The sequence below is a fragment of the Labeo rohita genome, chromosome 22 (assembly GCF_022985175.1).
Source record: "Labeo rohita strain BAU-BD-2019 chromosome 22, IGBB_LRoh.1.0, whole genome shotgun sequence".
Lineage (NCBI taxonomy): Eukaryota > Metazoa > Chordata > Actinopteri > Cypriniformes > Cyprinidae > Labeo > Labeo rohita.
In genome coordinates, this window is record NC_066890.1 from 33,479,989 (window position 1) to 33,507,942 (window position 27,954).

The following is a 27,954-nucleotide window of genomic DNA, read 5'->3' on the forward strand; positions in this document are numbered from 1 at the left end:
TAAATTCGCTTTTGGTGTGAACACACAATTAGAAAATATTTTGTTAGCTGGGTCATGGGTGATAGCTTTGTGAGGAAAGACTACAATTTGAGTCGTATTTACTAAAATTCTCATTATGATTAATTTCAGCTAGCTGGCTCCTTTGGACGGTTCATTAAACAAACTAAATAAAAATGATTCATTTGATCATTTGAACCCTGGAGATAAGACTGAACCCCCCCACCCCCACCCCCACCCCCCAGTAGTAGTCAGTATCCCCAAAGCTGATGGGGAATCCCGCTTTAGATGCTAATGGTCTGGCAGCATATACTTGTTCAAGATAAAAACACTATACTTTGTGTAGCTACTTCTTCTAATTTAGCAGTTTCAGACTAGCCACAACACTGTTGGGCATCAAAAAACCTCTTAAGATACCTTTCACCTGTGATATTTACCTGTCCTTACAAGTCTGTTTGGGTGTGCGCGCGCATCTTTTGAGTAATGTTTGGCGTGTCTGCAGCAGCTTTCATGGGCAATGCGTGCCACAGAACTCAGATGCACTTGGCACACCCGGGAGGTTTTTATCTCCGCGGGAGACTAACCACAGACTACTGCAAACTGCGTTTCACAAGTCCTCGCTCCCAAGAGCATCACACTAAAGTTGCTGGTTCAGCCTCTCCCTCCGCGCCTTTCACAATACTTCTGATTAGAGCTTGCCGAGTTCACATCCAAAAGATTTGTTGTTTTTGGTATGCTGCCCATTTTAAAAATGCCCATTTTTCTCTTACTTTTGGTTCAGTATTCTCATAATCTGAAACTAAAAGCTCATTTCCAAGAATAAATTCCAAAGAAACACTACAAGGATGTTTTCATATCTTGGGATAGCTGTATCCTAGATTGCTCTCTGATGTTGGTTAGATTGGATGCCTGCCACTGCAAAATATGGTCTTACGTGCTGTGCGTTAACAACATGCATCATGTCACCTGATGCTTGAAGGGTTTGAGACCAGGTTCTTGAACGACAGAAACTTAAGCAAGAACATCAGTTATTGTTTCTGTTTGAATGCATGTCTTCAGGCAGGATGCAGGGGCCTCTGATTGTTTTCAGAGGACAGAGCAACTGGAAGAATGTTTTTCATGCAAGCCGAGAGCTCAGTTGGGAATAGGACGGATTAACTTTTGGAATTAGGTTGATGGATTTGGAAGAGATTTATGTTGGCAAGTCTACTTTAATAATTCTGTTACTTAGTCAAGTTGATTATTCATGTTTTTCATTAAGCGTGTCATTTCTGTACCTAAATGCAGCTGCAAGTAATAATAGCAATGACGGCTCTGTCTGTCTGCCATTGGATGGACAAACAAATATCCTAAACTCAAGACTGTCATCAATGTTATGATTTTGAGCTACTAAAGAAAAAAAGCTGTTTAGTGCAATTGACCAACAAAAATATTACTTTTTTTATAAAATATTTTAAAATTAAGTACTTAATTACCTCAATGAAAAAATTCAAAGGTCTATAAATCAATATCTAAAATCTCCGAGATCGCCTGTGCGAAAACAGCAAGATTTTATACATACTTGGAGTCATTGCTCCCTCTGCTGGTCATTACAAAAGTTAACACGTTAACTTTGCTTAACGAATTTATCCATTCATTCAATATTCAATCAAACTAACAATATCTATATGATTAACTCCATGTCCGTCACTAATGTTTAGCAGATGCTTTTGTGTGAATTTAAGTTCTGTGATTTTTGAAGTCAGAGTTGGGAAAATGTATTTTTCTACCCTGGTGAAAAAAACAGCATATTAGTGATGGGAAGTTCGGATCATTTTACCGACTCGGACCTTTGAGTCTCGTTCAGCAAAATGAACGAATCTTTTTTCGAGTCATTTCGTTCATTTTAGCAGAATATAATTAAAATGTTACCTGTTACCTCCCTAACACATCTACTGCACAAACGTTGATCACACTTCAAACAAAACAAAACTATAATGCTATAAGAAACATAAAATATTAATTCATTGTTTACCTGGGTCTTTAGTCTATGATTCGCTCACCTCACCTCTTATCTGACAAGGGTTTTCGGGTTTGAGTCGTTCGTTCATCACGTGACAGCCCAATTAGCTTACCAACACAGTCTGAGCCGGAAAAAGAATTGATTAGTTCATCTCTCGAGTTTTCGGGTTCGAGTCGTTCGTTCATCACGTGACAGCCTAATAAGGTGAACGAACGACTCTAAAAACCCGAAGACTCGAAACAGGTGAACTAATTCCAGTACAGACCCTAATAGGATGTTGCGCATGCGCGACTGAACGAATCACTCCCTGAGACGACTCGTTCGTCCCGAGTCACATTAAAGATTCGTTCAAAATGAACGAATCGTTCAAGAACGACCCATCACTACAGCATATGCTGGTAGCTATGTTTTGATGCTGGGATGCTGGTTAGGTATGTTTTGATGCTGGTTTAAGCTGGTCTTTAGCTGGTTTATGCTGGTCATGTTGCTGGTCAAGAACCAGCATAGACCAGCTTAAACCAGCATCAAAACATACCTTAACCAGCATCCCAGCATCAAAAGCTACCAGCATATGCTGTCTTTTTCACCAGGGCACAAATTTTGTATATATGCAAATTGTATAATATCAAAGGTACACATTTCTAGCAATTGTGCAGTACTAAAGCAATGCTAAAACAGTAGAATACAAAAAATGTGTACTAAAATTTTGTTTATTATCCCCAAATAAAGGATTATGTGTTCCTTTTTGTCAATACCGAAACAATGATGACAGTCGTGACTATTAGGGTAATGACAATTTTGGATACTTTTGAACCTAGCTCAAAGATGCTAATCAGTACGTTAGCTAACACTGTTCGGAACAGTTGTAAACATATAAACACTACATTTTATGCAATAACTTACAAAAAAGCGCGCTTAATTGCAGGAAAAACGTGTCAGTAGTGACGTTCCTTAAAGTTAAACACATATTTTCAGATTTTGAACACATTTACCTCAGAATGAGGTTTCAAATATTATTGTGGGTTTCAGTGGATAATAGAAGGATCTTAGTAAACATAAGATTTGAATGCTTTTTTGGTTGTGGGATAGCAGTTTTGGGACACCAATTCTGTAGAATAGCCCATTTAAGTGCATTATTTCATGCAGTCACTTACTTTGTTCACAAGATGGCGGAATTGGGCTTGGAAAATATGAGTCTGAGTCGTTCTTGCACATGGAAAAACATTTCGCGGTCAAACTAGCAACGGATTAGCATCTCTTTCAATCCCGACCATCTACATTGTCTGCAGTGCCCGGTAATAGACCACAAGGGGGCACTTTCGTTTTTGCTAGCCTTACAGTTTGATGGAATCAGTCGTCAATGTTTGCATAACTGTTAGAGACAAAACTGTTCAGTACAGAGTGCTACCAAACTGCGTTTCAAATAAGCTAAAGTGTTTTATTGATGTGAGCTAGTATGTGGAAACTTTTGAGGATAAACTTTAATCTAATGTTCAGATTGTGAATTATAATTATATCCTAATTTAATATAAGGTAGGTTTGGAAAGCAAACTGGTGACCACCTCAAATAGCCTAGCTGTGTTGCTTTAAAGCTAGCGTTTCCTGTTTATCCTGTCACGTTTTAAGCACTTTTAAATACTAGGAGAACAGAACTACTACTACTATGTATGTAGGCCGTTTCTGTCTATCTCTCTCTTTGCTACTGTTAAACTCAGACTTGTGGCTGCACTTTCTGTGCTCTTGTTTCTTTAAATCGAGTTATATCTTACAACAGCTATTCCCAAGACAGGCAGCCAGCGGTTTGGGGAATTTTTACCATAAAAGGTCATGCTGAGCTGAGCTACGGTTTCCTGTGGGAGGGGCCTGTGATATTCTGCCTCTGTTTCTCTCTCACTCACAATTACTCCCTCAGTCATCTCCTCTTGTCTTATCTCCAGCTGAATGCCTGCATTTCCCACAGAACAGATCATTCTGCACTTTAAAAAGGCGTACAAATACATCAACAGTTGAGAGGGAAATTCAAATAAATGTATGTGTGTGCGTGTTAGTTTTGGAGAAGCTGCTTTACAGCTGTACCATGACATGGTTCTCTTCAGAATGTTTCTTTTTAGTGACATAAAACTTATTAAATGTCAACATGGAATGCCATCTTGGCATCTATAATCATTGCTATGTCCATTATCGGTCAAATAGTACTAGTAGTGAAAGGACAGACTTCGTGTGCAATACTTTGTTATACTATATGCTATGATAAGTGAAATTATTTTGAAAACAGCTGGGCTACAGTCATTCAGCTGAAAATGTAGTTTAGTTAGTGAGACTAATTTTAGTTAGTTGCTTTGATCGTCCAAAGAAAAGAGACACTCCTTGCGATTGTCCTTTTGTTTAGTGTGGTCTACTCCCTATTGGCACGTCAACATGCTTTAGAAAATATAGCAGACAAGTGCATATTAATCTTGTATGTACATTCCAACACATTAAGCTTAGTTTAAAGGAATGCTAATATCTATGAATAACATTTAAGGCATGTTAATATGATAATATGATAAACCTTACACTCTAAAATGTTTTTTTTTTTACACTTTTTTTCCGCACAAGTTTATACCTTCTAAAAGAACTTTACAAATGTTTTTTGTCAATAAATAATGAGTAGTCCTGCCACAATATGACAGTTTAGACTTTACACTTTTATACACAAGTTTACACCTTATAAAAGAACTTTACAGCTATTTTTGTCAATAAATAATGAGTAGTTCTGCCATAATATGACAATTTAGACCGTAGACTTCAGAATATTTTTTTACACAAGTTTGCACCTTCTAAAAGAACTTTACAGCTACTGGTCAATAAATAATGAGTAGTATTTAAACTTTACACTTTAGATTTTTTACACTTTTATGCACAAGTTTACACCTTCTAAAAGAACTTTACAGCTATTAAAAAGTCCTGCCACAATCTGACAATTTAGACTTTACACTTCAGATTTTATTACACCTTTTTTTTTACGTTTACACCATCTAAAATAACTTTACTTTGTCAATAAATGAGTAGTCCTGCCATAATGACAATTTAGACTTTACACTTAAGAATTTTTTTTACACCTTTTTTACACAACTTGACACATTCTAAAAGAACCTTAAAGCTATTTTTGTCAATAAATACTGAGTATTCCTGAAACAATATGACAATTTAGACTTTACACTTTTATTTTCAGAATTGTTTATATAGATTTTATTTACTAGTTTTTTACACAAGTTTACACCTTCTAAAAGAACTTTACAGCTATTAAAAAAGTCCTGTTACAATATGACAATTTAGACTTTACACTTCAGATTTTATTACTTTTTTTTTTTTTTTTTTTAACGTTTACACCTTCTAAAATAACTTTATTTATTTATTTTTTTACACAAGTTCACATCTTCTAAAAGAACTTTACAGCTATTTTTGGTCAATAAATATTGTATAGCTCTGCAACAATATGACAGTTTATGACAGACGTTACATATCAGAATTGGTAAACACTTTTTTACACAAGTTTACACCCACCTTCTGAAAGAACTTTATAGCTATTTTTTGTCAATAAATAATGAATAGTCCTGCCACAATATGACAATTTAGACTTTACACTTCAATGTTTTTTTTACACTTTTATACACAAGTTAACACCTTCTAAAAGAACTTTACAGCTATTAAAAAAAGCCTGCCACAATATGACAATTTAGACTTTATGCTTTAGATTTTGTTACACTTTTTTTTTTTTTTTTACGTTTACACCATTGTTTACACTTCAAAGTTTTTTTTTACTTTTATACACAAATTTACACCTTCTAGAAGAACTTCACAGCTATTAATAAAACAATAACAATATGACAGTTTAGACTTTATACTTCAGATTTTGTTACACTTTTTTTTTAAACGTTTACACCTTCTAAAACAACTTTGTCAATAAATGAGTAGTCCTGCCATAATATGACAATTTAGACTTTTTAACACAACTTTACACCTTCTAAAATGTCAACAAAAAATGAGTAGTTCTTCTCATTTTTTTTTTTTTTTTTTTACACTTTTCAAAATTTATTTTACATTTTATAAAATAACTTTTTAACTTTATAGATCAAATAGTTGCCAGCGTTGTGAGCAAAAAATTTTGTCAGTGTTTTTGGTTTTTTTGGACTGAGGAACAATATTTTATGTGGTAATCAACCTTGAGCTTAACTTGTTTTGAACTTAGAACATTGCTCTAAGCAATTTTTAGCTTTCTACCTGCATTAAAAAAAAATTATAGCATGTTCTTGTCCACTGGCCGAATTTACAAAGTACACTTTGTGTCGTAGTCGTCCGTTAAAATTCTTCCATGATGGGGAATTGCTCAATAACATGGCACATTCATCCTTAAAGCTCAGTGGGTCAGGAGTCATGAGAAAGTAATGTTTGAACAAATGCCAAATAACATTACGTCTTTTCTTTACAACAGTGCCTAAGGGAGGCCAACAAAGACAGGGCACACTGTAGTGGGTATACAGGTGCCAAACATCTGTGTATTGCTATGACATCATATGTAACGATGACATGCAGCAGACGTCAGAGAAACTGTTTGTCTGGAGCACAGGTGTTTTTGGACAGAATGTTCATCCAGGTGTTGTGAAGAATGAATCATCTGTTTGACAGATGAGTATGTCTGAGGTACATGCCGAACATGTCTCAGAGTTTTACCACCTTGATGCTAAAGTTGTGGTTTGTGGCATGGCGGGAATTCAAGTAGTTGTTTAGTTAAAAATGTGTGAAATGAAAACTTACGAGCGAAAATAAAACCAAAGACCCTGTTTAGAAGAAGCTAAAAGACACTGTTTGTTGTAATTCACAAAATGTCTAATGGAATGGATGGGGTCCAATAGCAGTTAAGAGAGCCAGTGGGAAAAGAGTGTTACATTCTGCACGTCTGCTCAAGTTTTTAGTGCCAAAGCAGTTAAACCTAACAGTTTGACCATTTAGCACTTCTTTGGGTCTCAGCTACTCTAAATCAAGTGTGTGAAAGGCGTTAAAAGGAATAGAAAGTGACTTTGTTTGCTTTCAATGTAGGTATGATTAATTCTTGTAAATATAAAAACAGTGCATATTCTTAATCAGTGCACTGTGAAAATTAAATATTTCTTCTTAAGTTACAAAAGTGATTAAGTGAACAGCAGTGAGAGATTTTCTCTCTTTTGTTGTTTGATTAACATGAATGACAGACAGCAGGAATATTGGACTGCTATCACTCTAAGAGCTGCCCGGATCCAATGTATTGTTACACGTGTGTTTTCTCTCTCAGCTGTTTGCTTTAACTTAAAACCTAAATTACTGTATTTACAAAGATACTTAAAAAGACAAGTATTTTTAAAATATACAAGTGTGTGAATTTAACGTTCGAGGCCTATAAAGCAACAAAAATAACTCAACAGCACTCAGAAACAGTCTCTCAGACAGTGTGTGCATATAGCAAATTCTCTTTCGCTGCTTATTGCATTTTAACAGTGTAAAATCATTTGTTTTTACACAGCAATGCTTAAAAATGCATGCAAACAATACGTTTTTGTGATCACATAGTACAGCAACGTCACATGAGCGTGTAACTGCGGTAGAGACTATAATCGAAAAAACTTGATTTTTACCAGTTAATCGTGTCTACCGGTATATCGCCCACCCCTAGTTGTAATGTACAGTAGGTAGCTACTACTTACCCAATTTAAAACAGCCCACCACCAATTTTCTTGTCATTTAATAGTCTCTCATTTAATGCACGCCTACAGGATTTTTGGCCATTTTATTGGGCAGATTAAAAGTACAAATGGTAAGCTTATTATATGGCTACTTTATAATGTTATCTTAAAGTTTATGATAAAAAAAAAAATTAAGTTTCCTACCTGATCTCATGACCAAAACGTACCTCTGGGGACTTTTTTGCATGACACAAAATACGTACCAATAAGTACATGTCACTTTAGTTTCCAACAGAAATGAACAATAGAGGCAGTAACACAGTGAACACTTGTAATCGTTTTCATACACAGTTATGGTCACAGCTCCATATGCTTCGTTTCCTGGACTTAACAAGGTTGTTCGGTAACTCAGCCGGCACGGAATTGAACTTACGATGTGGAATCCTTGGGTACGAATCCTCTTTCATGATGAAAGAGCTGAAAGATGAGAGATCGAAAAATCAAACTAAAATGGCATGCTTGCGATTGCGTTTTTACGCCACATTCGTTTTTGTTCATACTATCGGGTAGGTTTAGGTTTTGTGCAGATGGTACGTTATTTTAAAACGTCATGGAGCATTACACTGTAAAAAAACAATTTGTTGAATCAACATAAAATAATTTGTTACCCCGCTGCCTTTAAAAGTTCAATCAACTCAAAAAAGTTTAGTTAACTTGAAATGTTAAGTTGTACTAAGTGATATTTGAGTTGATTCAACTTAAAATGTTAAGGCAGTTGGGTAACAAACCCAGCTTTTAAGTTTAACAAACCTCATTTTTAGTTCAGTCAACACAAATAGCAAAAAGTTTTCACTTAGTACAACTTAACATTTTAAGTTGACTAAACTTAGAAGGGTAACAAATAATTTTAAGTTGACTCAGCGAATTGTTTTATTGTTTTTTACAGTGTAGAGTTATAGCACCACTCAACGGACATTTTAAGTCAGAACTTTGGTGACACGTACAAACCAACGTCACATAAAATGTACCATATGTACGTTCATCTGTTCTGGGGAAAAACCCAAACACTCTTTTAGCGCCACTTAGTGGACATTTCACATTGAATATGTCACGAAACGTACATGGCAAAAAAAAGTTTCCACAGGTTTTCATCATGAGATCAGGTTGTCCATTTCAATGTGCAAAAAAATCAGCAACAAGGCGAACACTGCCTGAAGTCCTCTGCGGTTGTTTCGACAACCAAGACGCAAAATGGTGCCAGTTGCGTTCATATGAAACGAGAATAACGCCGGTTATAGTTCCGGTTGAGTGGTTTGCCATGAACAACGGCGAATACTATGAATATTTGACTGCCCAATGCTGCTTTTGACCAGTAAGAATGAGGTATTTCAGAGAGATATGTAATAAAATTTCTGGTAAGGGTTAAGGGTTTTAGAAAGTAACTAACCATACATATTTGCAGTAATACTATCTTTAGACTCATTATTAGATGATTGTCACCTACCCTCTTAAAAATGAAGGTTCCAAAAGGGAGTTTTCACAGCAATTCCACTAAAGAACCATTTTTAGTTCCTCAAAGAGCCTTTCAGTGAACAGATCTTACAAGAACCATTTTTTTTCTTAGTGTGAAGAACCTTTTTCCACATTAAAGAATCTTTTTGCAATGGAAAGATTCCATGACTGTTAAAGGTTCTAAATGGAATCAATGTCTATAAAGAACCTGTTTTTAAGGACTTGCAATGAATTCACATATGGGTTAAATCTGGACGCAGGTCCTATCTGCTCACCTCTCCATCTCATGGTCCTTTTTTAAAAACAATATGCACCACTCCAAATAAGGAAAAGTGCTTCTGACTGTGTTTGGTCCAGGCCATTCCTTCTCACAAGTGGTTAGATAGGGAGACGGGTGGGGGAGTGAGGGGGGCTGTTTTAGACTTCAGTTGGGTTATGTAGAGCGATCCAGCATTGCTGGCAGCTCTTGGTTGCAGGCAGCATCAGCTGCATTCTTCTCCCCTTCTAAATCTCCTCGCATCCATTAGCCTGACCACACTTTCGGCTTAAGGACCGAGAACTGCACTTCGTTCGTAGCTCCCTTGAATTTCAGATTCGACCCAGACACTAACATCAACCTGCAACCATGGAGGCCATCAAGAAGAAGATGCAGATGCTCAAACTGGACAAGGAGAACGCCATCGACCGGGCAGAGCAGGCCGAGACGGAACAGAAAGCTGCTGAGGATAAATGCAAGCAGGTAAGACCTCAGAAATCCAGGTAGGAATCCATAGAGGAGAATGAAGTGAAAAACGTAAGCGGTCTTAACAAAAGTGCTGGCAATAGCATTGTTCAGGCTGGACTGGATGATTGTAATCAAGGAGAAGTGAGCCAAGACCTCATACTTGAAAACCAAGTATGCATTTGAAGCTGCAATTCTGGGTCTTTCACAACAGTGGGTACTTATTTTGTGCAATTATGAAGGAATCCTTTAAAAAAATAGTTAAATTAAAAACAGTTGGACCTAACAATAAACAATACTTTTATGGCATTTATTAATCTTGGTTAATGTTAATTTTGTTCGTATACTAATACATTTTTTTTTTGTTGTGTAGGTTAACTTTAGTTGCATTAAACAATTAGCATTTTACTGCTTTTTGCAAGGAGACAAATACCTCAGTAAATTAATTTTGATTCAAGACATCAAGTCAATACATCATTATGTCTTTCACCATTCATAACACCTCAGGTTATAAATGGACAAGAGAAATCAGGCTGTCTGGAATCCTAGTAGATTAACAGACACTCTCTTAAACACAAGAACCCAGCCAAACTGATAGCTCCAGATAGCAAAGTGTTTGTGAGTGTTTATCTTACTTGTCACTTTACATCGACTAAAATTAAATATAGTTATCTGTCCATTACCGAGAGCAGGCCTATGATTTTAATATAGGTTACCAAAACATTTTTTGATATGTATTTTTTAATATATTATATAAAAAATATATATATTAAATACAACAACAACAACAACAACATTTAATTGTTGTACATGAATAAAAAACATAAGTATCATAAAATGCATAAACATGTCATTCATAATAATAATTTTTTTGTCTTTTTTAAACACAGCACAAAACAACCACTATACTATATAGCAATAAAATTATATTTATTATTAAAACTATATTATTGTTTCATTAATAATAATAATAATAATAATAATAAATATTATTATTTAATATTATTATTTATTTGCTGTACTCTTTAACACCAATTAAAACATAATTAATATTATTATTATGTCATAAAATGCATAAACATGCCATTTATAATTATTTGTCTTTATTTAGACATAGCTCAAAACAACCACTAGACTATACAGCAATAAAATTATATTTATTATTACAACCATTTTATTGTTTTATTAGTTACATAATTATTAGTACTCAATAGTTTATTATTATTATTATTATTATTATTATTATTATTAAATTATTAAACTCTTTCTTTGACACAAATAAAAACAACATTATAAATAATATGATTATTATTTTTTATTAGTTTTATTAATTACGTAAAAAATTATTAGTATTTAATAGTTTCTTAGAATTATTATTACAATTATTATTTCATGTTTTAATAATAATAATTTATCATTATTATTATTGGTGTTGACACCAGTAAAAACAACATTCTAAATAATATGACGATGATGATGATGATGATTATTATTATTATTATTATTATTATTATTATTATTATATGTGTCATAAAATGCATAAACATGCCATTTATAATGATCATACAATTTTTTCTTTATTTAGACATAGCACAAAACAACTACTGGACTATATAGCAATGAAATTATATTTATTATTAAAATTCTATTATTGTTTTTTAAATTACAAACTTATTAGTATGTAATAGGTTATTATTAGTAACATTATTATTTAATGTTTTAATAATAATAATAATTATTAAATTATTCTACTCTCCAATAAAAACAACATTATAAATAATATGAGTATGAATATTTTTTAGTCTTAATAATTATGTAAATAATTATTTGTATTTCATAATTTATTAGTATTATTAAAATTATTATTTAATGTTTTAATAATAATAATAATAATAATAATAATATTATTATTATTATTATTATTATTATTATTATTCAGTTGCTGTACTGTTTGACATTAATAAAAACATTATAAATAATATGATTATTATTTTTATTAGTTTTATTTATTAGGTAAATAATTATTAGTATTTAATAGTTTATTATTAAAATGATTATTTGATGTTTTAATAATAATAATAGTGATAATTATTATTATTAAGATTTAATTGTTGTACACTTTGACACCAATATAAACAATATTATAAATAATATGATTATTATTATATGTGTCATAAAATGCATAAACATGCCATTTATAATAACCATGTATTTTTTGTCTTTATTTAGACACAGCACAAAACTAGACTCAAAAGCAATAAAATTATATTTATTATTAAAGTTATATTATTGTTTTATTAATTACATAATTACTTATTAGTATTTAATCGTTTTTATTATTAATACAACTTTTATTTAATGTTTTAATAATAATAATAGATCATTATTATTATTATTATTATTATTATTATTTAATAGTTTAACTTTTTGACACCAACAAAAACAGCATTACAAATAATATGATTATTATTACATAAAATGCATAAACATGGCATTCATAATAATCATGTATTTTCTGTTTTTATTTAGACAGAGACTAATATGCATTCCAGACAGGTTTTTGTTTGAACGTCTAGGATATGTTCCCTGAAGTTATGTCATGTGTGCAATGCTTTGAAATGTCTACTCACTCTTCCTCGCACAGCTGGATGACGAGCTGGTCGGCCTGCAGAAAAACCTCAAACAGACTGAAGATGAACTGGACAAGTACTCAGAGGCCCTGAAAGACGCCCAAGAGAAACTGGAACTGTCTGAGAAAAAAGCTGCTGACGTAAGTGACGCATTCCTTCAGACAGGGGTTCAATAAAACTAAATCCGACCTGACTTGTCTATGATAAACAGCTTGAGTCATTCAAGCTTTGTTATGATGCTTCCACTTCCTGTCACTGGGGCTCTCACCCCAGCTAGTCCATCTCAGGGTCACGGCACCATTTCAAAGTGTTTCAAATGAGAATTTACAAGGCAATAAAAAGCTTTACCTCAATAAAACATGTCAACACAAGACATGAATCTTTAAAAATACCCCTCTCCTCAGGTTTACCTCTGTAATGCCTTGAAACCGCCACTTGGCTTTCTCAAAAGATCATGTTCAGGGTTAAACACACAAATTGAGTACTTTTAAAGGAGTGGCATGCACAAAAATAAATATTTGCTGAAGATGTACTCACCCTCAGGCCATCCAAGATGTAGATGTGTTTGTTTCTTCATCAGAGCAGATTTGGAGAAGTGTTTCACCACTTGCTCACCTTTGCAGTGAATGGGTGCCGTCAGAATGACGGATTACATCACAGTAATCCATAAGTAATCCACGTGAGTCCAATCTATCAGTTAACATCTTACAAAGTGAAAAGCTGTGTATTTGTAAGAAACAGATCCATCATTAAGGCAACTTAACTTTAAACCATTGCTTTTGGCCAAAATATGAGTTCATAATTCATAATAACGCTTCCTCGATTGAAAAAGTCCATCCTCTGTTGTCCTCTCACCAACATCTTTGTTTAGAAATGCACTGGACTGTTTCTGATTGAAAACAGTGTTTGATCTGTGCATATTTCTCTCCTGATTCAGACATTAAAGCAATATTATGATTAGAGAACTCTGGTTTGAAATGAAAACCGCATTAATGATGGATTACTTTCTTACAAACATGCAGCATTTCACAAGATATTTACTAATGGACTGGAGGATTACTTTGGATTACTCTTGGATTACTGTGATGTTTTTATCAGCTGTTTCCGACAGCACCCATTCACTTCTGCAGATCCATTGCTGAGCAAGTGATGCAATGCCAAATTTCTCCAATCTTTTCAGATGAAGAAACAAACTCATCTGCATCTGCTTGAACTTTTCCTTGATGTTTCACCTGTAGAAACGTGTTTAGCCTTGGGACGAGTGAGAAAATTGCGGTAATCACACCTGCGTGGGTCTGAAGTGGTCCATCCTGTCCGCCGCTCTGATAAGCTCGGGTTACTCCTCACAATGTGACCTCAAAGGAAATGACTGCATAGTTTGAGAAGGAAGCCGAGGAGGGGCAAATCGCTTGTTTGTGAATCCTTAATGATTCCAGCATGGGGGTAAATCCATTTGCGACAGAGAGATGTTCTCGACCCAAAAACACTTTTACAAGACACACCGTGACATTCAATAAGAGGACAAATGCAATTTTGAGTGAGCTTCATTTCCTCTAGAATGTTCTAGTGTTCTGTAGAAACACTGAGAGGCCTGAAACTGGGGATACGAGCAGTTCCTTTTGAGTTCCTTGGAGCGTTGCCCTGAAAATGTGCTCCAGACAAGCGTGCCACATGTCATGCATTAGAGGAAACTGTAAACTAATTATACATCTGCATTCGCAACGCCAAAGAAGTAGGTAAGATACTCTCAGTGACTGAGGGATTTTTCGAGGCCTGTTAGTGATAAGTCGGCGAACAGCGGGGGAGACTGGGACTTCGGTTGCCATGTAGCAGCCCAGGAATCCCAAGAATGTAGAGAAAGCAAACACAGAGGGCCACACTCCTGTGACTAATGAAATCAATGCTCTGCGATCTCTGGCTCGTCTTTAGAACAAAAGCACGCTTCTGAGGAAAGTGTGTCACACATGAAATGGTGTGTAACGTCAAGAGGATTTAATTGTGGAGGTTGTAATTAAAATCTTGTGTTTAATTGCTGTGGACTCAAAGTAGTGGCAAGCAGTGAGAAGTGTAAATTTATGGGATAGTTAACACAAATTTAAAATTCTGTCGTTATTACTCACCCTCATGTTGTTCCAGTTCGTAAGATCTTTGTTCATCTTTGGAACACAAATTAAGATATTTTGGATGAAATCCGAGAGCTTTCTGACCCTGTATAGACAGCAACTATCCTTTTAAGTAGATGGAAACAAAAATGGATATGATTAAAAACATTTTACAGTGCATTTCAATATACAGTTACACCTTGCAGAATCTGCAAAATGTTAATTATTTTCCCAAAATAAGAGAGATCATACAAAATGCATGTTAATTAGTACTGACTTGAATAAGATATTTCACATAAAAGAGGTTTACATATAGTCCACAAGACAAAATAATAGTTGAATTTATAAAAATTACACGGTTCAAAAGTTTACATACCCTTGATTCTTAATACCATTCTTACCTGAATGATCCAGAGTTGTGGTTTTTTGTTTAGTGATAGTTGTTCATGAGTCTCTTGTTTGCCCTGAACAGCTAAACTGCTTGCTGTTATTCAGAAAAATCCTTCAGGTCCCAAAAATTCTGTGGTTTGCACCCTTTCCAATGATCAGTGTATGATTTTGAGATCCATCTTTTCACACTGAGAACAACTGAGGGACTCATATGCAACTATTACAGAAGGTTCAAACGCTCACTGATGCTTCAGAAGGAAACACCATGCATTAAGAGCCGGGGGGTAAAAACTTTAGAAATTTGAAGATTAGGGTAAATTTAACTTATTTTGTCTTCTGGGGAACATGTATCTTCTGTAGCTTCTAAAGGGCAGTACTAAATGAAACAAATATAATGTTTAGGCAAAATAAGAAAAATGTACACATCTTCATTCTGTTCAAAAGTTTTCACCCCCGCTCTTAATGCATCATTTTTCCTTCTGGAGCATCAGTGAGCATTTGAACTTTCTGTAGTTGCATATGAGTTTCCTCAGTTGTCCCGTTTAAAAAGACGGCTCTCAAAATCATACAGTCATAGTTGGAAAGGGTTCAAATACACAAAAATGCTGAAAAACCAAATAATTTGTGGGACCTGAAGGATAAACAAGGGACTCATGAACAACTATCACCAAAAAACAAAACAAAACAAAACAAAAAAACACAGCTGTGGATCATTCAGGCAACAACACAGTTCACACAAATGTAAAATTCTGTCATTATTACTCACCCTCATGTTGTTCCAGTTCGTAAGATCTTTGTTCATCTTTGGAACACAAATTAAGATATTTTGGATGAAATCCGAGAGCTTTCTGACCCTGTATAGTCAGCAACTATCCTTTTAAGTAGATGGAAAAAAAAATGGATATGATTAAAAACATTTTACAGTGTATTTCAATATAGAGTTAAAATCAAAAGTTTACATACACCTTGCAGAATCTGCAAAATGTTAATTATTTTACCAAAACACGAGGGATCATATAAAATGCATGTTAATTAGTACTGACCTGAATAAGATATTTCACATAAAAGATGTTTACATATAGTCCACAAGACAAAATAATAGTTGAATTTATAAAAATAACATGGTTCAAAAGTTTACATACCCTTGATTCTTAATACCATTCTTACCTGAATGATCCAGAGTTGTGGTTTTTGTTTAGTGATAGTTGTTCATGATTTTGAGATCCATCTTTTCACACTGAAAACAACTGAGGGACTCATATGCAATTTGAAGATTAGGGTAAATGTAACTTATTTTGTCTTCTAGGGAACATGTAAGTATCTTCTGTAGCTTTTGAAGGGCAGTACTAAATGAGAAAAATATAATGTTTAGGCAAAATAAGAAAAATATACACATCTCCATTCTGTTCAAAAGTTTTCATCCCCCGGCTCTTAATGCATCATTTTTCCTTCTGGAGCATCAGTGAGCGTTTGAACTTTCTGTAGTTGCATACGAGTTTCCTCAGTTGTCCCGTTTAAAAAGACGGCTCTCAAAATCATACAGTCATAGTTGGAAAGGGTTCAAATACACAAAAATGCTGAAAAAACAAATAATTTGTGGGACCTGAAGGATAAACAAGGGACTCATGAACAACTATTAAGAATCGAGTTTATGTAAACTTTTGAACAGGGTCATTTGTATAAATTCAACTAATATTTTCTCTTGTGGACCATATGTGAACATCTTTTATGAGAAATATCTTATTCAGGTCAGTACTAAATAAAAAATAACATGCATTTGTATGATCCCTCTTATTTTGGTAAAATAATTAACATTTTGCAGATTCTGCAACACGTATGTACATTTTTGACTTCAACTGTATTTTTTGTTTAAAAGAAATGGATATACAAAAAAAAAAGTCTTGTCAGGTAAACTTAAGCTTACATCAGCTAAAGCAATTTTAATAGAGAGAATGGTTAGAAATAACAATGTTGGCATGTAAACTGCCAAGAGGGGTGGCAGATGATGTTATTTATAAGACGCTATACTATAAGTCAAAACGATAACTGCTAAAATCAAGATATATAGCACAGGTGTCCAACTTAGTTCCTGGAGGACCGCAGCCCTGCACAGTTTAGCTTCAACCCTAATTAAACACACCTTATCCAGCTAACTACGTGTCTTGTGTGTTGGAGCAGGGTTGGAGCTAAACTCTGTAGGCCTGCGGTCCTTCAGGAACTGAGCTGGACATGGACGCCCCTGGTCTATAGCATGATATTCCAGACCCCTCAGCTACTAAACATAACCTTCTTGAAATGTCTAGAAATTACCAAACGTATTAACTGCACCTTAAATTTCTGTTAAAATGCTTTTACAGTATAGCATAAAGTAATACACAAGCATATGCAAAGCAAAAAGAGTACTTCGTTCTGTTTTACAGTCTTTATACAGAAATGCAGGCTAATTAACATAAAACCAGACTGAATTGTGACTCAATGGACGCCCCGCCCACAGCGACGTCACGGGGACCTCACTTTTCCAGAGTTACATTGAAAGTTTTCTGCAGAAGTTCTGCCTCCTTACATTCTCTCACATTCCAATGACTCCATGAGACAGAAATAACCTCCTGCGAAGACAGCTTTTTTGTTCATTCAACCGTTTTGTATTAATCCGGACTGGGAAGATTTTGGATTGCACATTTCGTGTCGTTTTCTCTCTTTTTTCATTTTTTGTTGCACTGGCCATTCAAGTACATTAGCATTCCGTTATTTGTAACATTCCTATATTCGGGATTATATATATATTTTTAGGCTTTTTGACGTATTTATTTTTACAGCCTTTTGAAAAGTTGTTTTCGTTGTTTTTTGCACATCGTTTTATTGTTTCTTGACCAAAGTCCCGGTTCGGTTCGTTTTTTAGTAGTAAATATAATATAAGAAAGTATCTAAAAATGACAGGTGCGACTTCTTTGGACGCAGTGAAGAGAAAGATCCAGACTTTGCAGCAGCAGGCGGATGACGCAGAAGATCGAGCTTTGGTTCTACAGCGAGAGCTGGACAATGAGCGGGAGCTCCGGGAGAAAGTGAGACAAGTCTTCTTATTTCTTTCTTTCTTATTTATCGACTTTACGCTCTCCGGACTCTTCTACCCGCTCCCTCTGTGCGCCCAAGCGTCTATAAAAAGCTCCCGGGCTCCTCTGAAGACTATAATTGTATGTTTAGGTGAACAGTCAGACCTGGATGCAGACGTGAGGTTGTGGAATGAAAGGCGTTGGTCCAAAGGGACAGTCCGACCCCCAAATCCGCCTTTGGGCAGCTGTTAGGCCTCAGTGTTTTCTCATACAAGTCTATTACACCATTTTACAGTTATTTTAGTCTTACAAATCATTTTTATTTACACAGTTAATAATATTAACTAACAGTTGTTACTATGAGTTGCATTATTTAGCTGCTTAGTACTTTCTATCTATGACATTTCAAGCTCATTTTACTATTAAAAGTGACTCTTTTTGGTGTAACCTAATGTATACAGTCATAAAAGCATTAAAACAAAGTAGTTATTGCAGTAACAGAAGTAATTTCTACCAAATTTGTTGGTGTAATCGGGATCATTTAGTCCTGTTAAATAAAATGTTAATAAAAACACATTTAGATGAAGAGTATGATGAAATGTTGAACGTAAGAAGGTTTTCCTTGATATGAAGATGCTTGTCAAGGAAGCCTCCTCCCCCACAGTCCTTGATGGATGCTCCGTTTTAGACATTTTTCTGACTCATCCTTTGTAGAGCACTTAATATTCAAGCTGCTGTAAGAAAATGTGGCCAGAATCCTACAGTCTGTTTATTCTCAAGAAACTCGCTTGTAGGAAATGAATGTTCTCCTGGTTTGGTTTAGACAATGAAGAATTGTTAGATCTTTCGTGGAACCCAAGAATTACACTTTGCTGTACTCCAGAAAGACCCAGAGGATGTCCCATCCAATACTCCCAAAGGAACTGAGTCAGGATGTTGTCTCTAGCTCCGCACTGGAGTTTCCTGTGGACCCTCTTCGTATTCAGATGACCGTGCAGATATACAGGAAGCTGGCACTGCTTAAGAAAAGTCCAGATCTTCAAGTGTTTGTAGACTAATAGTGTGCCATTTGTCTTGAACTGTTAATGGAGATCTTTAGAAATATCAGGGAGGTTCTTGTTCCCTACATGAACTTCCTTCTTTCTTTGTGGTGTCAAGTCATACAAAATTAGCTGGCTTTGCTTTCACAAGTGGGAGTTTTCCCACTCTTAGTGTGACAGAATGCTGCTGGACTTGGTCATGACGTGACCTCTCCATGATGGTCCTAATTTATGTAGGTCATAATTCACACTGGGGTTAAAAGTCAAGAACATGACCAGAAACATATGTGAAGCCTTAACGAAAACCATTAGGCTCCTCAAATTTGCATTGACAGGTTCTCATGGTGTTATAAATGATATCAAGATCTCTTTTGCATATCTTTTCAAAGTTTAGTCACACAAGTGATGACTAACTTTTACAGTACTCCAACAATCTTCTGCTCTTCTTGGCGTTAGTTTAGAAATAACCAATCAATTTTGTATCTGTAGTTCTCCTTTTGGCTTTTTTTAAGTAGTAAGATCTCTAGAAAGTCTTGAAAATGAGCATTCCTTTCTTTCACTGTTTCTACTGTTCGTTTTCATCCGATAGGCCTTATTTTCATAATATCAGCCTATAAAAAGGTCATTACACTGATAGGGTTTGTGTTTGCTCAGTGTCACATACAATAGTGCCTCAGGAAGTCGAGAGCAGTCCCAGGTGATTCCCCCACATTTCAACCCTAAACGTATAATTGGATTCGAACGTCACCGCGGCTCTAACAAGATCTGAGTGCACTGTGGTTTAAATGGGCCTGGGAATCCATAGATCTGGGAATGTCGCTTTCTCAGCCGTTTGGCTTCGTTTTGTACGTGATAAAATGTTCAAGGCTGCGTCCAGACGCTTCTCGATAACATATGGCTGTGTTTTTTTGCTGTTCTTTAGTCTTTAAATCTTTTTGGCACTTCACCACTAGCATTCTCCAGAGCTTGTTTTACCATATATGGCTTGCATCTAAAGCAGCCAGGGAACGCGGTGACTAAGGAAAGGGCATGGCTCATGAGGGAGTATCCTGACCCTGAACTGAATGAGCATTTTGGGAGGGGAGAGGATGTGGAGTGTGTCCATTTCCTGCGCATTTTTCTCCTCCCCTTGCTGGCTCTCTTTTATTCGAATGGGGGTCAATTTCCTACTCCATTGATGTTTGGTTAAATATGTGTGGATAAATGTTCATTTGACCGCTTCTTTATTGATGTCAATATTGAATAGCGTATTTAAATGGGATTTTGTGAGACAAGCCAGTTGTGAAATATAAACTTGCACATTGCAAAATATAGTCATATTTCGAGGAATAAAGTCACAGTTATGAGAAAAAAGTCACAATTACATGAAGTACGCTATATCTTGAAGTGAAACAAATCTCTCAACTAAGACTTCTCATAATCTCATAATTGCGAGATATAGTAGTTTTGTCACAATTATGAGGAAAAAAGTTGTAATCATAAAAAAGTTGCAATTACAGGAAATATTTTACATTACACAATGCGAGATATAAAGCGTATTGTGAGATATACAGTAAAGTCACAATTATGTGAAAAAAGTAGGTATTACAAGGAAAAAAAAACAATGGAAAAAAATATTTGTAAGTTCTAGAGAAGTCACATTAGCTGTTTCCATTACAGATTTGCCTAAAACTTCTGCAATACTTTATAAAAAACTATTGCAAAATAACGCCGTTTTCGTTAATCCATGTTATGCGACTAAAACGTAATTTTTTTTGTCTCGTAATAAGTCATGGCGACGGATTTTGGTAGGTTTATGTATATCTCAGCCAACGCAGTAGACATTTTTAATCAAAGGAGACACTAGGCGTGTATCTTTAGCAAAGTAGCGCAGTATTGCGAAATATTCCTTTTTCGAATTACCTGAATTGAAAAAAACGCCCAATGGAAACACGTAAACTTTGCAAAAACTCCCACATATCGCCTAAAGGTTTTAACGCTCGCATTAGGTGGTTTCAGTATAATGGAAACACAGCTATCCAGTAGCAAACTAACTATAAAAAAGCTTTGAATGTACTGTGGTATGTCACACTCTTAAAAATAAAGGTTCTTTATTGGCATCAATTGTTCCATGAAAAACCTTGAACATCCATAGAACCTTTCAAATGTGAAATGGTTCTTTACGGTGGAAAAAGGTTCTTTAGATTTGTAAAATGTTCTTCAAAATGGTCTTTTAAGAACTGTTCACTGAAATTTTCTTTGGGGAACCAAAAATGGTTTTTCAATGGCAAATGCAAAAACACCCCTCTGGAGCCTTTATTTGATTTGTTTACTACCGTTCACGCTCCAAATAGTCCACTGGAGCTTAAAGAAAGCAGCAGGAGTCCGTAGCAGCAGCTCTGACTCCAAACAAAGATGCGATCAGAAAATGGACGATTTGCTCTTTTTAACTTCTCCCCTATGTCTTGTTTTTCTGTCTTCTCTTAAAGTTTAAACCCAGATGCAGTTTCCTGGCTGCGAGATTTTCCTACCGTTCTGAGAGAATTGCAAGCTTGCTCGGTTGAGCGTCTGCACTGTGAGAGAGAGAGCCGTGCTGATATTTGTCATAATTATAGTTGCAATTATCAGTGCAATAACTGGGCGGTTTGGCTGTGAGGTCTCTTTAAAGCCGAGAAATGTCACAGAGGCACCATTGTGCTTGTTCTGAGGCCAATCTTTGTTTGAATCACAACGGGTGGTGGTGGTCGTAAAGGGTGCAAAAATGTTTTTTCTGTCGCAGCTGATTGTGCTTTGTGAAAAATAAAAACTTTGTGTGAAAATGGCAAGCTATCATCGAGAATCCCTGTAAATATGAAAAAAATATTAAAACGTATGTTTTTCTAGTCAGTATATAAATAACCTCTGACCTCTTTTGTCATCAGGCTGAGGGTGATGTGGCGGCTCTGAACCGCAGGATTCAGCTGGTGGAGGAGGAACTGGATCGAGCTCAGGAGAGGCTGGCAACTGCACTGCAGAAACTGGAAGAGGCGGAGAAAGCAGCAGACGAGAGCGAGAGGTCAATGGAAACCTTTAATTTGTAGATAATGGCGGAAGGAATGAACTGATGTGAGCTTCGGGTACAAACTACATGGTTTGATGGACCAGAACATCTTTGTCTCATTAATGTAAATATAATTTTAAGAGTACACTCTTAAAAATAAAGGTGCTTCATGACGCCATAGAAGAACCTTTTTGGCTAAATGGTTCCATAAAGAACCTTTAACATCTGAAGAACTTTTCTGTTTCACAAAAGGTTCTTTGTGGCCAAAGAAGGTTCTTTAGATTATAAAAAGGTAAGAAAGAGATGGTTCTGGACTGAATGGTTCTTTGTGGAACCAAAAATGGTTCTTCTGTGGCATCGCTGTGAGAAACCTTTTAAAGCACCTTTATTTTTAAAAGTGTAAAGTAGTTACGTTTAACCCTATTTGAGGTTATGGTTCCTATGAAGACCTAAGAGAGTTTCACCTGTGGAAATAGACTTATTGACTTCTTATTAATGGATTCCACATTGGAAACCATTTTTAATAAAAATAATACTATTAAATATTGCAGAACTGAGCTAAAAGGAAATTTTTCCATGAATATTCAGAAATTCCATGCATGGAAATCATGATGTTCCACAAATTGTTCTAAAAGCTCGTGGAAATTCATTGGTCAGTTCCCATTTCCAGATTTCATGATCATGCTGAATGCTTTTATGAAATAAAGCTCAGCAAATTTGTTGATCTGCAACATATCAACTGAAGAGCTCATCAGTAACATCACTAACTGCTTGTTTCGCCTCCAGAGGCATGAAGGTAATCGAGAACCGTGCCATGAAGGATGAGGAGAAGATGGAGATCCAGGAGATGCAGCTGAAGGAGGCCAAACACATCGCTGAGGAGGCCGACCGCAAATACGAAGAGGTGAGTTACAAGCGGCTGAAGGAACAACGGTTCCAGATGTTTGAAGCCCTTCATCTGAACGCCATTTTTGCTACAGGTGGCCCGTAAACTGGTGATTCTCGAGGGGGAGCTGGAGCGAGCTGAGGAGAGAGCCGAAGTCGCTGAATGGTATCATCTGCCTATTCTCACACTTTTGTTCTCATGGTTTGAAGTAGATTAAGATGGGAATGTTTGTTGGTTGACCATTTAAAACACTGTTTTCTTCTCAAACGCTTCCAGCAAAGCTAGTGATTTGGAGGAGGAATTGAAAAACGTCACCAACAACCTTAAATCCCTAGAGGCTCAGGCAGAGAAAGTAAGTCAACATCTTTCTTTTATCTCTTAATGTTCACAGTTTCAGACCTCTATAATAATCACTGCTCAACTTAAGAGCCTGATAATTGCTTTGAAACTAAATCACAGTAATTTACGGCTGAAGTTCTCACAACGCAGTAGCTCTAAGAGAAGTACAAAGTTTATTCAGATTTGCTTCATATGTCTTTGTTTGCATGTTTCAGTACTCAGAAAAAGAAGACAAGTATGAAGAGGAAATCAAAGTTCTTAGTGACAAGCTGAAGGAGGTAAAGAAGTCAACAAATGAGACGAGGTTAAAGATAAGCTGCACTTTCTCATGCCAAATGTCTTTTTTAAACTTCCTTATTGTGCTTTTCAGGCCGAGACCCGTGCAGAGTTTGCAGAGAGGACAGTGGCCAAACTGGAAAAATCCATTGATGACCTGGAAGGTATGGACATAGTGATCTGAGTTCTTTTTAAACAAGTTTACAGTGGAGCCAAAAGTTCAAATGAAAGTGTTTCGCAATGTTGCGGAGTAGGTAAATGAACAAGCAGAGATTCTGCTTACTTAACTACATTTTCTAGAAGTGCAAATAGCTGTTTTCAAAACACTGCGCTATAGCCTTTCCAGTAATTAGCAATGACTACTGTTGTAGGCATGTAGCGTGAATTACTTTGTTCAAATAGTTCATTTTAGTGAACTTTTTCATAAAGTTTCACAGCAGCTGTTTTCAAAGCATTGGTACGTTTCCAGGAATGAGATATTTTCTCCAAATTAGCACAACAAAAACAGAGGGAAAGATGATTCATTTTAATTTGATTGATTTAGGCAGTTTATCATACAATTGGCTTTGTTTAGAAGCAATTAGCTGATTCGTAAACCAGATGTGATTGGTTTTTTAAATGTGGTGGTCCGTTTTAGTAAATCGCTTCATTCAGAAAATATGAAATGGTTTTGATTTATTTGCATGGTCTATTTTCGTGAATCGCTTCATTCTAAAGGAATGAACTGGTTCAAAAACGAGATTTGATTGGTTTGGAAGGTTTGTTTTTTTGCAAATGGTTTCATTATGTTAAAAATAACTGGTGTAGAACTAGCAAATTCCTTTGTTCAGATGGACAGAACACAAGTTATTTTATTTCCAAATAGATTTACTTCTATTTTTTCTGGGTAAACTATAATGTAGCCAACAGCTTTTTCAAAAAACTGTAATTTTTGACTATAGAATGACTTGGCAAGCAACACTACACACTGAACTATTATGAAAACTTCAGTGAAGGTAAAGAAGTGGCTAAATGAACTTTTCACCTTCAGAAATGACCAGTGGCGAAGCAGGACACATCGAAAGGTTTTTGTGTGGATGGAGTTTTACAGGTCACAGGCGGGTCATGCTCCCTGTCTGTATCAGGCCATAAAATCTTTTGAAACACACAACACCATATTGTTTTAGACCAATCTTGTCAGAGTTCCAGCAGGCTTGTGTTTCAAGTGCTTGAACCTTTCACTGGAAGATGATATATTTGACTCAGTGTATAGAATCTGTTTGAACAGGGCTGGTATTGCTTCTGTCCCATGAGACATAAAGTATGTCTGTTTCCTACAGCGTAAGTCAACTCTTTACGAGACCAAACTCTGCATTTGCTTATTGAAAGTATATATGACTAGTAAAAGTAGCTAGGGAGCATATCTTCTCCAGGCCGGATAGAAATTTTCTTAATTGGTTTGCACATGATTTTCCTGGTAGCACATGATCTTTGTGAGCTTCATAGCATGTTTGGTCTTCATCCATCCATTAACTTCTTGTCTTTGTCTTTTTCATTTGGTTTCTGTCCATTGCTGCTTCTCATCCTTCGCTTTCCTGCTTTTCCTGCTGATCTTCAGATGAACTCTATGCTCAGAAGCTGAAGTATAAAGCCATCTCTGAGGAGCTGGACCATGCTCTCAATGACATGACCTCCCTGTAGATCCATCTCTGTCCCGCTCTGCTGCACCTCCTGTCTAGACATTTTCTTCATGTTTGCTTCATTTTCTTCAGTGTGTCTTTGCCAGTCAATAAAACACTCCTGTTGTTTCATTTCAAACTCTCAATCTTCTCTTTTTATTGTTAATGATTTGGTATGACGATTGGGAAGGGTCCCTACGATCATGGAAATCCTGGAAATATGAAATTTTGTACTTGCTCGTAAAACGGTACTTCTCATAAAGTATCAGAACTTTTGAGAAATTTGAGATGTTTACACAAAAAACTATATTAGACTCAGTAACTAAATAACAATTTGTTCGACCTAGCCCAACTCAGACACTATAATGCAGTTATTTAGTCTACAGTTATTAAATATATGAACAATATGTGACCCTGGACCACAAAACCATATATTTGTAGCAATAGCCAACAATACATTGTATGGGTTAAAATGATTGATTTTTCTTTTATGCCAAAAATCATTAGGATATTAAGTAAAGATCATGCTCCATTAAGATATTTTATACATTTCCTACTGTAAATATATCAAAATGTAATTTTTGATTAGTAATATGCATTGCTAAGAACTTCATGTGGACAACTTTAAAGGTGATTTTCTCAATATTTTGATTTTTTTTTTTTTTTTGCATCCTCAGATTACATATTTTCAAATAGTTGTATCTCAGCCAAATATTGTCCTATCCTAACAAACCATACATCAATGGAAATTTATTCAACTTTCAGATGATGTGAAATCTCAATTTCAAAAAAATTGACCCTTATGACTGGTTTTGTGGTTTAGGGTTTCCGTATTAGAAATTAAACAAAACAAAAATTCTCTCTTTATATATATTTATATATATGTTTCCTACTCTTCTCTTACAATATTCTGATGTCCACAAAGGTGAGGTTACATTTAATTTCTGACTGATTTCCCACTTATACCTGTAGTATTTCACTAATCTTCACATTAGAAAAGTTCTTCTTGAGACATACACGTCATAGTAATTGAATATCATTACTAACATACTGACCATTCAATGCAAGCAAATGAAAATGTAGTTTTTCACTACTGTGTGGTTGTGGATGAAGTGCACTAAACTAGGCCTGTTTTCACATGTGTCCAGTATACATATTTACAGCAACAGCGTCTGACTAGCTATTTTCATTTTTGCTTCTAGAAAAATTATCTTCTGCAAAAGAAGAAAACCTCGGAATGCATCAAGTGCTGGATCAGACGCTTCAGGAGCTGAACAGCTTATAAGAGAGAGATACGATGAGAGAAAACGACGTCCATCTGACAACATTCCACAAATACTCTCCTTCATTCCAACTCGCAAGCTATTGAGCCCTATTTTTTTTTCTCACCGAATAGGCAAATAATTTAATTTTGGATCTGAGGTATTTCTTTCGCGCTTTTGTCCAAGTTGGCTCGATATCGCTACTTCCAAAAACAGCCAAACAACCTAAGGTGCTATGTCCAAGTTTTTTCACTTAAACAACGTTATGAGTAGTTTACTAAATGTGATACCACATGGAAAGATGAAATGAATATGTTAATGTGCTGAGCAGAAATTCACTTTAAGTTAAGCTATTAATGTATTCCGGTCAAATGAAGACGTGATGGTGATTTCATTGGTGTGTTTCTCATATGTACATTATGAGCTCCATCTGCTGGCCACATGATGGTATTTTTGTACATCATGAGCTCCATCTGCTGGCCACATGATGGTAATTTTGACATACCATGCTATATCAAAAGTACATGAGTAATTTTGTCCCTGGTGAAAAAACCAGCATATGCTGGTAGGTATGTTTTGATGCTGGGATGCTGGTTAGGTAGGTTTTGATGCTGGTTTAAGCTGGTCCTTTGCTAATTTATGCTGGTCCTTAGCTGGTTTATGCTGGTTCATGCTGGTCCTTGACCAGCAACATGACCAGCAAAAACCAGCAAAGGACCAGCTTAAACCAGCATCAAAACCTACCTAACCAGCATATGCTGGGGTTTTTACCAGGGGTGGAACCACCTCAAAATGGGGACCAAAGAAAGACCAAAGAAATATTAGCTCTTTCCTAAAATTTCTGTGAATGCGTTGTTGCTTTTTTTCCTGTCAAATGAGTATTTCAAAATGCCTCAAACGTTTCTTTTCCACTTTCTGTGTAATAAATTTTTATAAAAATCTGTTTATGTTTGATTATTGTCCAGTACATAAAGAATATGCTAAGCTTTACAGACTTCCAAGATATATATAGTTGACTCGTTTTTATTTCTCCTACGCAGTCTGGGAGAAACATCTCGCACAAAAGTGTACTTACAGTAAATGAGTATTAGTATATGACCACCTGACACAAAACGAAACTCAAAAAATGAAACATGAAACCGTTCTGACCTGTTGATACGAATCCTACCACAGCGAACGTTCTGCTCATACATATTAATTAGGTTGCGTGACGTTCTTCGAGCAGACCTACCTGATTTGTTGAGAGTGAAACGTTACACAAGCGTAGGACAAGTAGCTGCAGATAAGGCTCTGAGTAGCGGGAAGTCCATGCTAATTAATATTAATTACGTTACGTCGAGCAGTCCTTCCTGATTTGCTGAATGACTGACA

General features: G+C 35.6%; 1 protein-coding gene across 4 annotated transcripts; it reads left to right on the top strand.

Annotated features, from left to right (window-relative positions):
* Positions 1–9,641: 9,641 nt before the first annotated feature.
* Positions 9,642–27,524, top strand: tpm4a (tropomyosin 4a). 4 transcript variants are annotated; one of them, XM_051094596.1, is made up of 9 exons: positions 9,642–9,949; positions 12,576–12,701; positions 22,044–22,177; positions 22,949–23,066; positions 23,143–23,213; positions 23,325–23,400; positions 23,603–23,665; positions 23,758–23,827; positions 26,524–27,524. In XM_051094596.1, exons 1-9 carry the CDS (start codon positions 9,836–9,838, stop codon positions 26,604–26,606), a joined length of 855 nt encoding a protein of 284 aa, XP_050950553.1. In that variant the 5' UTR covers positions 9,642–9,835; the 3' UTR covers positions 26,607–27,524. The 4 variants fall into 4 exon arrangements, with proteins under 4 accessions (XP_050950553.1, XP_050950552.1, XP_050950555.1 ...); XM_051094595.1 differs by lacking the exon at positions 26,524–27,524 and adding an exon at positions 25,261–25,453 and having other exon boundaries at positions 9,643–9,949; XM_051094598.1 differs by lacking the exons at positions 9,642–9,949; positions 12,576–12,701 and adding an exon at positions 17,596–18,115.
* Positions 27,525–27,954: the final 430 nt, after the last annotated feature.